Source organism: Dipodomys ordii, unplaced genomic scaffold, assembly GCF_000151885.1.
Source record: "Dipodomys ordii isolate 6190 unplaced genomic scaffold, Dord_2.0 Scaffold76, whole genome shotgun sequence".
In the NCBI taxonomy this organism is placed as follows: domain Eukaryota; kingdom Metazoa; phylum Chordata; class Mammalia; order Rodentia; family Heteromyidae; genus Dipodomys; species Dipodomys ordii.
In genome coordinates this window covers 5,999,736-6,014,143 of record NW_012267292.1, presented here as the reverse complement: position 1 = coordinate 6,014,143, position 14,408 = coordinate 5,999,736, and the positions used below count along the sequence as shown (strand labels likewise).

At 38.3% G+C, this 14,408-nt stretch overlaps 1 protein-coding gene across 1 annotated transcript in view; it reads left to right on the top strand.

The window, feature by feature from the left end:
- Creb5 (cAMP responsive element binding protein 5) overlaps positions 1 to 14,408 on the top strand; it is a 407,169-nt gene that overhangs the window by 41,618 nt on the left and 351,143 nt on the right. Inside the window, exons 2-3 of the mRNA XM_013024413.1 lie at positions 5,795 to 5,866; positions 12,355 to 12,448. Coding sequence (XP_012879867.1) covers positions 5,813 to 5,866; positions 12,355 to 12,448 — 148 coding nt within the window. The 5' untranslated portion in view covers positions 5,795 to 5,812. The remainder of the gene's footprint in view (positions 1 to 5,794; positions 5,867 to 12,354; positions 12,449 to 14,408) is intronic.

Genomic DNA, 14,408 nt, shown 5'->3' with positions numbered 1-14,408 from the left:
CTGGTGAAATTTTTCACTTGTTTGGGAACAGCCTCACCTTGGTCAAATTTCTTATAGAATCTCTGGCTCAAAAATTTTGTAGCATTTGGGGGCGTTTCAAGCTTGAGGGCTGAAATGTCACTTTTAAAGCAAGGTTAAAAAGGTCGCACAGCTGCAAATAATAATAGCCCAATGAAATTCAGATTCGAACTGCAGCCACTTCAAGAATAACACTGAAACAGGAAACAATCCCACCCGATCTTTTTACCAGTGAAGCTAGTGAGAACACTAGTGTGTGTGTATGTGTGTGTGTGTGAGAGAGAGAGACAGACAGACAGAGACAGAGACAGAGAGAGAGATGCAGAGAGGGGGGAGGGAAGGGAAAGAGAAATAGATACAGAGTCAGTGAAACACATACATAGCAATACAAAGACACAAAAAAACTAGATTTACAAAGAGACTGGTTTAGAAAACATACACAAAAAGATAAAGGCAGAGAAAGCACAGAGAGGGAAAAATAAGGATGCATTCACATAAAAACCAATTTTCTTAAACTAAAATTAAAAGGAATACATTTTTTATTTGAAGTTACTCTACCCAGATTTGAAATATAAAGTGATATTTGAAGTACCATGGGCTTACTTTTCTTTTGTAATGAGTTTCCATTAGTCATCTCTTAAATAACACCTCTTTGAATGATCCTGTTTTACAATGTTTTGCTACAATGGTCCTCTTTTACAGAGGAGGAAAACAAAGATAATAAAAGTTACTGTATCCTTCCAAAGAAAGATTTAGCCTCATATCCAACATATAATTCCTTTCCAAGAGCTGGCCATATGTGGGGAAACCTCCCTGCATCCTAGATGTAAAAGCGGATGTCTTAGAAGAAAATAAATGTCTGGTGTGTTTTAGTGAATGTACTCTGGGCTACTGTTGCATGAGACCTTTGCTTTTTTCATCCTTTAAGAGAAAGATTTGCTTTTCGCAGAAATACAAATTGCATTTTGGCTATACACTTCCCAATTTAATTAATTCAACAAGCTTTGTCTCCAGAAAGCAAGCAGGATTGATTTGGCGTATCACACAGTGTGGCTGATTCAAACTGGTCAAATAGTGATCACTGTCTTGGGTGCCTTGGCAGGTGTCTGGTAAACTCAAAAAGGGAGTGAGATTTGTTTCCTGTGAGTCTTACCAAGAACAGTCATTCCAAAACAGAGTAGTAAATGCCCTGCGAATGTTTTAATATCAGAATTAAAACTTAAATTCTCTTTCAGCTCTTCAAGGCATTTTCTAACCCAGCTAATGATAACAGAGCTAATGGAAAAATATCAACATGTTAGTGCTTGTTTGAACTTACAGTTTACAGTTACAGCTTGAAACTTTTATAAATTGGTGTTGATAAGAACACAAACCAGGCTTTCAGATGAAAACAATCCTACATACTGTCTTATTATTATTCCAAATGCCACATGAATCCATCTGTTAATATTGTGAGAAATTTGTGTCTCTGTACTAAAATTGGAATTTGACGGGGCTATGGATCTAGTTATGGCTGTCTATCAGTTGGACTAGAAGAACATTACTCTTGGCTGATTCCTGCCAACTGGAGTCAGATTTTCTCCTCTGGGCTCAGTTGTTATCATTAAATTTAAAATACATATTTATAATATTTTGTGCAGACTACCCACGCTTTTAGTACTGACTTTTTGCAGTATTTGTCTTTCCTGAAATGGTAATTCCAAGTATATCCCTAAATGACTGGCAAAGCCGTTGAATGGACTGATTGCGTCAGCCATTGTGAATGAACTTCCCATTTTAGACCAGGAATTTCTGGGGTCAAACCATTCACAATGGAAGAGATTCTTGCTCATTTTGCTGCCTGAGGAATCCAGTGGCAGTCGAGAGTTTGAATTGTAAATCAAGCCTGTCATCTCCCTGTCAACGGTGGAAACCTCAGCTCACTTTGTACACCATTAGGATTTGTTATCAGGATTTCTGCTGCTTTCCAAAAATTTAAGACTTGTGTGGCATTTGTTTTAGTTGAGTATTTAATCTGAATTTGGGAAAAGGGAATAGAAAATAGTGCTATTATAGACCATTGAATGACGAGAATATTTGTTACAATTATGACCAATTCTATTCAAAGTTACAGAACCACTCAGTGTTTTCCAAAGGGTGGTCTCTGGGCCTCATACATGGCCTACATGTGTCTAGGTGACAATTTTCATAGTTTCAATGTCTATGTCAGTATCAAGAGGCTGAAGAGATAATAAATTAGTATCTTTTCATGTGAGATTTAATGAAAGCTAGCTTACCCCGTTATATTCATCAAAAGCAGCCTTGACTCTCGCCCAGGAAGTTGGGGGAGGCCTGTTTTCAGACCATCACTGAAACCAGATAGAATGAATGGCTCAGATAATCTCTTGCCTCTGAAAACTTTAGGCAAAAAGAAAGGCTTTTTTTTGTTGTTGTTTTGTTTTTTAAATACTGCCTCTGGAACAGGCAGCTTTTGGAAGTCAGTTAGTTGTGATGATTCTGGATTCAGAATCCATTCCATAATGCTTACCAAAATCCTACGTTGGAAACTCTATGCAGAGGAGCCTGGGGTGTGGCTGTTGTGGAGCCAAATTTGGTTTATTAAAAATCCCAGTCAATAAAACAACTGAATGGAGAATGAGAGTATGAGTCCTGACTTCTCAGGAGTGAATGTACAACCTGGCTAAAATCTTGTCTGAGTCATTTTCCCCCACTTGATGGATGATAAAAAGAATGTATGCAGGGCTTTAGGAGAGTCTGAGAGAATAATTATTACAATATGTCCTAGAAAAGAGCCATAATAATAGACCATAAAAATAAACCATGGCTCTTGACTAAGACATCAGACCAGATCATACTGGTTGATAAATGTAATGAAGCCTGTGTGGTGGAATGGCACCATTTGGTAAACCTACTGCAAACACCTACACAAAAAGGAATGAGCACGGGAGCTGTTTGCAGAGACGAAATGTGGGAACCTCAGAGCTTCAAAATAAAGCAGTTGAGGTTTATACACCTCTCTATGCACACCCACTCACCTAGGCCTCATTAATTACCTAAAACTTATTTTATACTAGCAACGGCCATGTTTTTTAGCCTCAAGATGTGTATTCCATTTTTTTTTTTACCACACACATTTGGCTTATGTTTATTGCATAGCATGTAATAAATTGATATTGATTATGTTTAAAAAATAAGCTGACAAAATAGCAGGAATAACTCAGAGAACCTATAGATAGCTGAAACTTTAAATGACATAAGGTGAGGGTTGACATTGATCAAAATGCATTATATTCATCAATTGACATGTTGAATTGAAACCATGCGTACTACTTAAAGATACTAAAAAAAAAAAGAATGACTTGAGGATAGACTGTATTTCTCCAATGGCATCTTGTGAGTCAGAATCCTTTCACTGACACATTTCTGTGTATACTAAATTACATTGATCATATTCCTCAAAAAGACAGAACAAGTCTATATAGCTCATCTCTCTTATGTTTCCAGGTGCCAGCATCAAAATATAGTTCTGAGGTATTCAAGGAAGCTCATGTCTCATGTACAAATTGTAAACAGTCATTAAGATGAGGTAGCAAACATGTAGCTAAATGTTTGGTAGGATGGGCCTGAATTTATGAAAAATAACAAATTTGGGTGGGCCAAGGCTTTGAATCTAGTAGAAAGACACTTTCTCCTCATCCTTATTAACGTAAACTTGCTCTATCTCTTTCCTCATTTTGGCTTATTGATGGATCTCTTTAAAGTTTCAGCAGTAGTACTTCCAGCCTTGACCACATTTTTTGCGTGGATTTTAATTTACTTATTCTCATTAATTGCTAATTTCTAATGTAGGTTGGAAATGTGTATAGATGACCTTTCCAATTTCACTGTCATATACTCTTAATGTTGGCAGGTAAAGGGCTTTTTTTTAAAATTACTTAAGTAAATAAAGCTCTCAAATAAGGAAATAAATCATAATTTGCCATATTAAACCTAGGAAATAATTCATAGTAGAGTGAGCTTTCTGAAACACTTGTTCACAAGCATTGCCTACCTCCAAACACACACACACACACACATTGGTACATAAGTTGAAAATGTTTTACTTATAGGGCCTCAACTGAGCAATAAGACACAGGAATGAAGGAGCTAAAAGATGGATGGATATTGCTATCTCTCTTGCAGAAGAGGGAACATTGAGGCATAAAACAGTCAAATGACCTGGCAATGGTCAAACAGACAAGGCTTTTAGAGGCAGAAAATTTCTAGGAAAGCATTTTTAAAAATTTGCTAGAAAAACATTTTATTAATGGTGACTCAATATTAATTCTACCTCAGATCAAAATATTTTCTCTTCATTAGAAAAACAGAAGTGACAAGAATATATGGTACAGGGGAAGGTATTCTATGATCAGCAGTCAAATAAAATAACGAGATAAAGGAAATTGTTTAGTTGCTTATGACAGAAAGATTCCAAAAATAATCTGTGTTCTTCTGAATACAACACAGAAATGTGACTGTACTTGATAAGAACCTGTTATATAAGAATCACAAGAGGAGAGTTCAAAGGGTCCAAATACTAGGAAATGATAAATGTTTGAAACAATGGAAATGTTAATTACCTTGATTGATCATTGTGCATTTTATATATATATATGTTATTTAACTATTTATTTGCACCCCATAAATATGTACTATTATCATGTGTCAATTAAAAAGAAACATAATAAAAGATGAGAAAAATGATTTTATAATAAGCAAAAAATAAATGTGCTACAACAGAGGAATTATAGTCATGCATTTGCAGGAGAGCTGTAAAATGCTAATCACTGTATTAATGTATTCATGGGCAGCCCATGGGACGTTCTTCCAAATGAAGAGTGAACAGGGCAGAACTCTGTGGAAGTTGCATTAGGTGCTAAGAGGGTTTACACTTGTGCATTTCTTTAATTTTGGTTTTAAATACTTGACTAGCAGTGTTATATAAGGTAAATCTTTTCACTCTGTGTGAAAAGTATGCATGTATTTTCTTATGAATACCTGTCACATACATTAGTGTTTGGAAGAGCAAATGTACTGATGTATAAGGTAGATTTGATTTGGGCTGAAAGATAGTAAAACTTCCTTCAGCAAACAGTGACTCCTCTATGACTCTGAATAGAGCTTCCTCTTTCAAGAGGAAGATACTGGGGGAGTACTTTTGGAATCACCCACAAATAATGTACTAAAAATTTTGTAGGCTATGCATGGTGGTTGATCCAGGCATAGATAGGAAGATCTCTGTTCAAGACAAGCCTGGACAGAGACACAAGACCCTATCTGTAAAACACTTAACACAAAAGACAATTGAGGTGTGCTTCAAGTGGTAGAATACCTGTCTAGCAAGTGGGACATCCTGAATTCAAACAAAAAAAAACATAAAACCAAGGAATAAGTAAATAGGTGATCCCCCAACACTGCTAGCAGAACTGAGGAAGGAGGGGGTACCCTTTACCTTAGAGTCTTCTGGAAAGGAAGAGTCTTCTGTCCTGGAAATAACCTCCACCAGGTAGTTTACCACAGGCATGGTTTTTCTTTAATGAACACTCAAGGAAGCACACTCAATGGACTTCAGCAAAGCAGAGACTGTGTGCCTTCATGTTTGTGTTTATGGCGTTTGGTTTGGGAATTGATGTAGAAGGGGGTCCTTAGAGATTGCCTTTCTCATATGCCTCAAGTAGAAGCAGCAGATATTCATGGATTTCTGTTTTCATTTCTCCCTTTCCCTCTGACCCTTCAGATATATGAGGAATCCAAGATGAATTTGGAGCAGGAGAGGCCATTTGTCTGCAGTGCCCCAGGCTGCTCCCAGGTGAGTGTGTGTGGATTCTCTCGCTCTCTGGCTTTACTGGAGGAAAATGCCTGTCCCCTGGCAATCACACCTGCTCTGGGCTTTCCATCTTTTCCAAGATACTGTCAAAGCTCCCTCACATGATTGCCACGACCATCATCATCACCACTACTTACTTTAAGTAGTCTGAACTATTTCCCTCTTGCTAGTTAAAATACGGTAATGTTGAACGTTTTCACTCCAGATTCCGGCTGTGCAGGAAAGGATGGGAGGGTTCTCAGCCCTCTCTGGGCTTTACTAGTGAATGGCTCCTTGTTAAAGATGGAATTCTATTTTGTTCTGTTTTTCCTTTGAGTAAAAGAACCCCCTAACCACTCTTCTAGAACCCATGGTTTTCCTGTATTTGAATCCCTTTTAAAGAGGAGATCTCTTGATGAATCATTAAGAAGAAATAGTATGAGAATTGGAGGAGGTACTGCCTATAGAATGTATAATGGAGGGCCTGCTATTATCCATGCTTGTTACTGACACTGATGCTGCCATGAAGACTATTACACTGGAAACTCTCCTTTTAAAAAGGAGAACTTTACCTTTGAAACATGATGGTAGTTTTTCTTTTTCTACTCCTGACTTTGGGCTCTCTCTATGTTCTAGCTATTGCTATGTATGGAAAAATGATCTTATGTGGTTGCTTTCATGCCAAGCTCTGAGACACGTTTAAAACACTGAGCATAGGCATCTGTCTAATGTGGGTATTTATACCCTTTCCTTAACACTAATATTTTCAAGGGAACTAGGAACCAGGGCCGATCTAGCCCCTCCTCCCTCACCACACACACTGCCTGACTATGTGGTGGGGTTGGCAGTACCATCTGAGACAATGCTTCATATCGGAGGTCATGCCCCTTGAGACCTTTTCTTATTCTATGTCCCCAGAGAGTACCTGAAGGATTCTGGGAGAGGCTGGAGGGAGGAAGTCATAGAAAAAGAAGCTGCTGTTGCCAGTATTATCTCCTGAATACCCAGAGTCCTTTGCTCAGAGTAGAAATTTCAGGGAGTCTTTTTATTAAGTAATGTTTACTTCTAAACTATACGTTAGCAAAGCAGTTTTGAAGCAAACAAGTTCTGAAGATCATTCTGAAGTAGTAAGCACTGTAAAAGCACAGATGGGTTCATAATAATGGGAAATTCTCTCTAGATCAGGACTCTTCCTGATGAGTGAGAAATATTACCTTACTACCTGAAATCTCTGTCCCTAACTAAGGCAAACTGATTGACGGTCACTTCGTTTCTTTAACGGGAAATCTCCATAGCTAAAGAGGAACATAATTGGAGCAGTTTGCTTTGGCTGTGACAATAAGGCATCAAGTTTTACTCAGGTAGTCAGTCAACACACTTTGGAAAGTCTACAATGTGCCAGGCACACTGATTGCCCTAAGGAAACAGCAGTGCCCCAGACACAGAACTTATGGCCCAGACATCAAATCTGTAACCACATGATCAGTTCTTCAGTTTTAAGTTTTCATGAAGAAATAGGGTAGATCTGAAGCACAGAATAGAGGGACTGACTTTACTTGGGATGGCGAAGGGGCTCTTCCGGCAAAGGTGCATTTAATAGAATGGGAGCTCCAGGAATCCAGAAATGGTGAAGAATGGGCCAAGGCTGGTTGGGATTCCCAGCCAAAGCCAAGGTGATTGACAGTAGAGAATTTCTTCAGGAAGAAGTTGTCGGTTACATCTGATAGATATGTTGAAAAGAAGAGAGCTACCTGTAAGTCATCGGGCTACAGAATTTCCCAAATTTGGCACCTATTAACGTTTAGAGCCGAGTATTTTGGTGTAGAAGCTGATCTGTGCATTGGAGAATAATTAGCAATATTTCTAGCTGCTACTCTCCAGATCTCAGTACCGGCAAACTCTGTGATCCCACAATTGTACTCACCCCAGGCATTCTGATATTATTTGCTGCCCCACTAGGGGGGAAAATTACTCCTGCTTGAGAATGAATGCCTGTCATTTGCAGTTTAACATATAACTCCTTCTCTTTGGGGGCCCCATGTACCTCCAATCAGTCTCTCCACTCTGTGTGTGTGTGTGTGTGTGTTGCTCTAAGCCATCTTTAGTCTTGTTGGTAGTCAGAATATAAATAAATCAATGCCACAGACGTGCAGTCACTGTGGCAGACACTGTTGGAGCTGGGTAGTTGGAGGTCTGAGTAGAGGCTGTTGGACTTGGCACCCATTTGCTCACTGGCCAGGAGAGAGCAGAGGGGCGGAGGCCCGTTTGCCGAGGATTAATGAGTGAGTGGGCGGTGAGGAAGCGGAGGTGGCTAGCATAGAGGACTCTTTCAAGAGCACTAAGGCAGTGCCGGGAAGCTGAGTGATCTAATGGTACTGAGCTTTTTTTCAAATTAAAGGATAGCCAAACTGGATTCAGCCAAAGGCCAGGAACCCCTAAGAGAAAGGGAGAAAGCCGGAGGAGGAAGGGGCTGGAAGGACCAATGCGCAAGTGTAGAGCATCCTGAGGCATGGAAGGGTAGGCATGGAAGGGGTGGAAGGAGGATCTATGAACTCACATGTAGATTCGGAAGTAGAGGAGGTAAGCGCTATTTATTACATTGAATAAACAGGTTTGTTGTTGTTGTTGTTGATGGTGGTGGTGGTGTGTGGGGTGCTGGAGATGTAACACAGTACCAAACACACACAACACAGGCACAGATACATGCACACACACACACATGCTAGGCAAGTTCTCTGTCATTGAGCTACATCCCCCAGTCCTTGAACAGTTTATTTTGAATGACCTTGAACATTCTGATGAAGTAGTTGGTTAACAAGGTTGACTGAACTGATGAAAAGGTTCCATGCAGGTAAAACATGAGGATTTACTAAGTTTCCTGATTTAAAAGGACAATTCCGGGCATTACCTGCAACTTTAAGTGGAAAAAATGCATTTAACACTCAATGCTTCCACTTGATGTGGACATGTTTCTTTTCCTTAAGAAGCGATGATCAAAATATGCCCATCTTTTGGTCAAAAATGTAGCCGTCACCCAGTTATCCCATAGTTACCTGGTGGCATTTTAGGAACTCCAAGTCAATTGTTGTTATTATGGTCTTGGCCTTAGTGACAACCCACAGCCAGGAACCTGCATGGAGAAGAAGAGGTGCTGAAAATGGAAAGGAGGTATTCCAAAGGGATGGTGGAAGGAATTCCTCGCTTTTCTTTTGGAAAGCAAACTCTGTGTGTGTGTGTGTGTGTGTGTGTGTGTGTGATGGTCTGAGTTGCCTGGGAGATTTTTAAAGTTACAAACCTTTAGACATGATCTTTATTTCAGAAGTAGGGTATTACACACATCTCTTAACTCTTTGTAATCCCCAGAGCCCTATGTTAATTTTACTCCTCCCTTGCCCTGGACCTGAGCCATGTTTTGATTCTATGTCTGTAGTAGACTGTACATTTCAGTTATTAGCTATTTTCCTACTTAATTAAAAAACCACAATCATTATATAATTATTTGGGAAGTAGTTATAGTTAATATTCAGTATGATAGGCACATATTGGTCCTGGCACTGAGGCTGAGGTAGGAAGTTTATGAGTTTGAAGTCAGAAAGGGCTACATACTAAGACCTTATCTAAATACACACATATGTAGATATATATATATGTAGATATGTATTATTTTATTGAAAATAAAAACTTTAAGACATTTATAGAAAGAGGAGGACATTTAACTTCTAAGTCATGTGTGCTCATGTTAAATAGTTGGTACTGTCATTATATGGTATTATCTAATCACTATATAGTGAATAGATGAACTAACAGCAAAAAAATAAAGAAATAAGTCAGTATGTCCTACAAAGCAGACTTCTATATGATATGGAATAATTATCATGCTTTGCAAATTTTGTTTTCTCTTATGGATGATACAAATGACAAGTAAATAAGTAACATTATTTGAAAACTACTTTTAGAATCTTTCATAGGATTCAGCCTTCATCCCCATAAATACAAATTTCTACTATAGTATAGAAAAGATTAATTCGAATTTACATTGTTTTTCCTGAAAAACTAGGGAGCTCTGAAAGCTTATTTTTAATTGTCAAAGATTCAGAACTGTTTAGCAGAATTGATTTTCTTTTCATTTATTTTATTTTATTTTTATTGTGAAAATACCGTATAGAGTGGTTACAATTACATGGGCAAGGTAATGAGTACATTTCTTTTTTTTCTTTCAAGTTTTCAATAGTGCTTTTTCTTTTTTTTATTGTGAACATACTGTACAGAGGGGTTATAATTACATGGGCAAGATAATAAGTACATTTCTTATCAAGCATTGTAGCCTCCTCCTTTGTTTCCCCTTCCCATCCCTTCCCATCTCCCTCCCCGCGCCACCCCCCCCAGCCAAAGTTGTAAAGTTCGTTTTTGACATAATGTCTTCTCTTGTATTTCTGTTACAAACATAACAACCTGAGTTGGGTCAGAGTAGGATCTTTAACAAATTGCTCCAATGCTTCAATGGCTTAAAAAACCCCAAAAAACCCATTGTGTTACCTAAGGATACAGTTCTTTTGTAGATTGACAGGAAACTCTTCATAAACCTTTTTTAAAAATACTTAAAATTATCTTAAAGTAGGTGTACATAAAAGGTACCCTATATATCAAAGCAGTTTGGGAACAGAATGTGTCTTGGTCAGTACCACCCCTTCAGCCTTCTCATACCCTTTGACCCACCTTAATTTTGTGGTACATACAATGAAATACTCTTAAACATCTTTCAGAGATTTAGGGTAATTGAGGGTATTGTGAGTCACCATTCTGTGCCATGAAATGGGGGAAGGGAATGATAGAAAGTCTTCTGCCAATGATAAGATGCTTCTGGATGACATCACTTCCACTCTAGACCCCAGGGGCAGAGCTAGGTCCATGGCTAGCACATTCATAATAGAAAATTCAGTCCCAGCATGTGACCAGAAGTCAGACAGCAAAATAGTTCAGGGAGGCATATTTTTCACAAGCCTAACATTATCTGGAAATGAAAAACAAATATGGGTTTACCATTCTAGACAGTGCAGAATTTTAAAAATAATTCATTATGTTACTGTGAAATCATATGCATAATGTATAAAAAGAGGACAATTGGTGGACCAAGTCTTCACAAACCGAAACATACTATATGAAGGTCACAGTGTACATTTGTAGACATATGTGCCAAATAGTTAAGCATGGTATATAATTCTTTGCCAAAGTCTGACACAAATTAACATTCTTTCCTATGTCATGCATTTCTTTTAGTTTCAGTTAATCTATAGATAATGTCTAGCATACTTATCATGACTTCAACTTAATTTTACACTATTATGTAAAACAGTAACCACTAGAGCAAAGTTCCACACCATTTTGCAAAATTTCAGTACTTCTCAGATCTAAATCAACTTTCTTGTTTTTGAATATATATAACATATATACACATGTATTTATACATGTATATATAGACACATGTATGTATTTATACATACATGTGTATATATGGAAAGATGGGGACATTTTGATTTTATTATTCTGCCATTATTATTTTTATGATCATAAAACATTCATTTGAATGCTGTTAATTTTTTAAAGATATCTAACATTAGGCAGGTGCTTTAAGAGATAGTATATCATTGGTGTATTTACTATTTAGATAACTTCGATAGTGCTTATGCACTTGTTTCTATTTTGTCCCTTAGCTAAACACAAAATCCAAGGTCTCTCAGATGAAAATCCCTAGTTGTTAAGGAGGTATCAGTATAGGTCCTAAGAGCTAGGGGATCTCTCATAAGAATTATGGCCTTTAGCTGGGTGCTAGTGGCTAACACCTGTACTTCTAGCTACTCAGGAAGCTGAGATCTGAGGATTGTGGTTTGGAGCCAGCCTGGGTAGGAAAATCCGTGAGACAATTATCTCCAACTAAGCCCTACAAAAAGCAGAAAAGAGAGCTGTGGCTCAAGTGGTAGAGTGTTAGACTTGAGCACAAAATCTCAGAGACAGCACCCAGGCTCTGAGATCAAGCCCCAGGACCAGCACACACAGACACAGACAAAGACACAGACACACACACACACACACGCACACAGACACAGACACACACACACACACACACACACACACACACACAGAATTATAAGCCTTTTATGGAGTCCCCAGAGGTGAGAGGAGCTGGAGAATAATTGAATGCAAAGTGCTCTAACTTATGTTAGTACTACGGAAGGTTCTTCTCTACTGTAGTTAACCCCTTGGTAAATGGATGCCTATATTTGGATATAATTAAAAAGCACATTACAGCCATTTGCTTGCATAAAACAGCATGTAACTTTACATTGTTACGCCTTCACACTTTTTCAGACTTGATTTTTTTGTGTGCCTGTCATATTGGCAAAGCTAAATAAATTTTTTTCTCTACAATGACAAATATGTGTATAAAACTGAATATTTTTCTCCCCTCCTTTCCTTTTCTATTTGTTCAACAGCGCTTTCCAACAGAGGACCATCTGATGATTCATAGGCACAAGCATGAAATGACTTTGAAGTTTCCCTCGATAAAAACAGACAATATGTTATCAGGTAAGGGTACATCAGGCAAAGAAGCTGTGGGTAATCAGCTCAGTTCCATGCACTATACTTATTTTCCTGTTGGTGGGCTGATTCTCATTGGCAAATTCTACACTTTGAAAAAATACATGTCTAAAGAGTGACAGAAATATAATCTGTGTAGTGAATATCCAAATAATTGGAGAGCTGCAACTCCTCATTTTTATTCATTACATTGAAATTTGGGTCCATATTATTAAAAAAGTATTCTGTAATCACTCAGACAACATATACTAATCAAGTATCTGTAACATACACTGCGCTATTGTGAGTGCCATGGGAGGTGTATAGATTAATATGTCTCTTGTCCTAAGAGCTTGCATGTGAAGACTTAGCTAAAATAAAGGCTCATACACGATGTGTATCAAATGCATTGTACAAGGAACAAATGAGGTGTAGCCTCGGTGGAGGAGGCTCTGCTTCTATCCTGAAATAATCAAGGACGTTTTCCTTAAGTAACTACTGCATAAGTGAGAGACTAAGTGGAAATGGGAAAATTGAACCTTTCTGAGCCTCATTTTCCCGATTAAAAGGAAATGACAGTAGCTTTCTACCCTACCATAAAGATCCAAGGAAAGAATGAGGAAAGAATGTCAGAGTGTGTCTCATAAACCTGTGTGAGGTAGCCGGATCATTTCTGATGACCCTTCTTGGGATAGAAATATTTGGACTAATGTGTGTCTCCTTGGCATCCTGAATGAGATGACACACCCATGAACATGTTTCTGTTGATAGTAGAAGAGAAACCCGCTGCTCTGGCAGGCATGTCTTGTTTGACCATTTAGCACTTAAAATTTCCAGGTATTGTCTGATCATGACTGTTGGAAAATCCTCTAAGAGTTGCCAGGAAGGACCCAAAGAATGGGAACAGCTAACCTAGCAGAGGGGCCTTGATAATCAGTCCTGCTTGAAGTATACTCAGCTACTGTATTTGGTTGTGCCAGATCAGAAGCATGAGCACATACTATCACAGCTTCCTAAGTGCACCAGGAACTTGTTCACACAGATACTCTGTGATGGGGAAACCTCTGGTTCAAACTAGCTGATCACTTCTCTGATCACCACCACCTGCCTCTTCTCTCAGCTCCTGTTTGTTTTGAATTAAAATGAATAAATTGGCTTGTCAGAGGTTGACTTGACTTTCCCTAAGACCTTTAAGGAGATACACAAGTTCAAATCTGTGAGTTATAGAAGCCTAGAAGAGTTCTTATCCTTTTGCCTTGATAGTTTATTGAACTCCATAGAGTAACATCATGGCAATGTACATATATGCAAATCACAAGGCCATAGGCTTTGTAACACTCAATATTTAAGTCCACAAGTTCTTTATTTTTCCCCAAGTTTGATTCCAAAAATTGGCTGTCTGGTGGTAGGGGAGCCAGAGATAAGTGTTTGAGAGTGGCAAGTGTGTAGGCTATTGCTGGTGGGTAGCAGAGTAGTGTATCTTCTAGGATGACTGCTAGACTGGTTCTTTGAGAGTCCCAGTTGAAGTTCTGGGGGAACAAAAGCAACTAAAGAGACTTAATAGTGAAGTGAACCACTCTTTTTTTTTTGCTAGCTAAAAGTAGAATTTTGATGATTCTCCTTTAATTATTTTTACTAATCTTATTTTTTTATGGGTCGTGGGGCTTGAACCCTGGGCCTGGGTGCTGAAGAACTCAGGGAAAGCCCTCTACTACTTGAACCACAGCATCACTTTCACTTTAATTATTTTTATTGGATCCTTATTAATGTGTGGCTGTTGTTGCCAATCATTGGCAAGGCTAGCTGGAATTATTAAGAGAAAAGTAATGTGAGGTTTGGAATGACAAAGCAAAAAGAGAAATAAATGCAAGGAACACGGTATGAATAATATAGTGGTGTGTTTTTTTGCTTTCTCATGTGTTATGCTGAAGTTGTTATGTGCCACTTAATACTCTCAGTGAAATTAAAT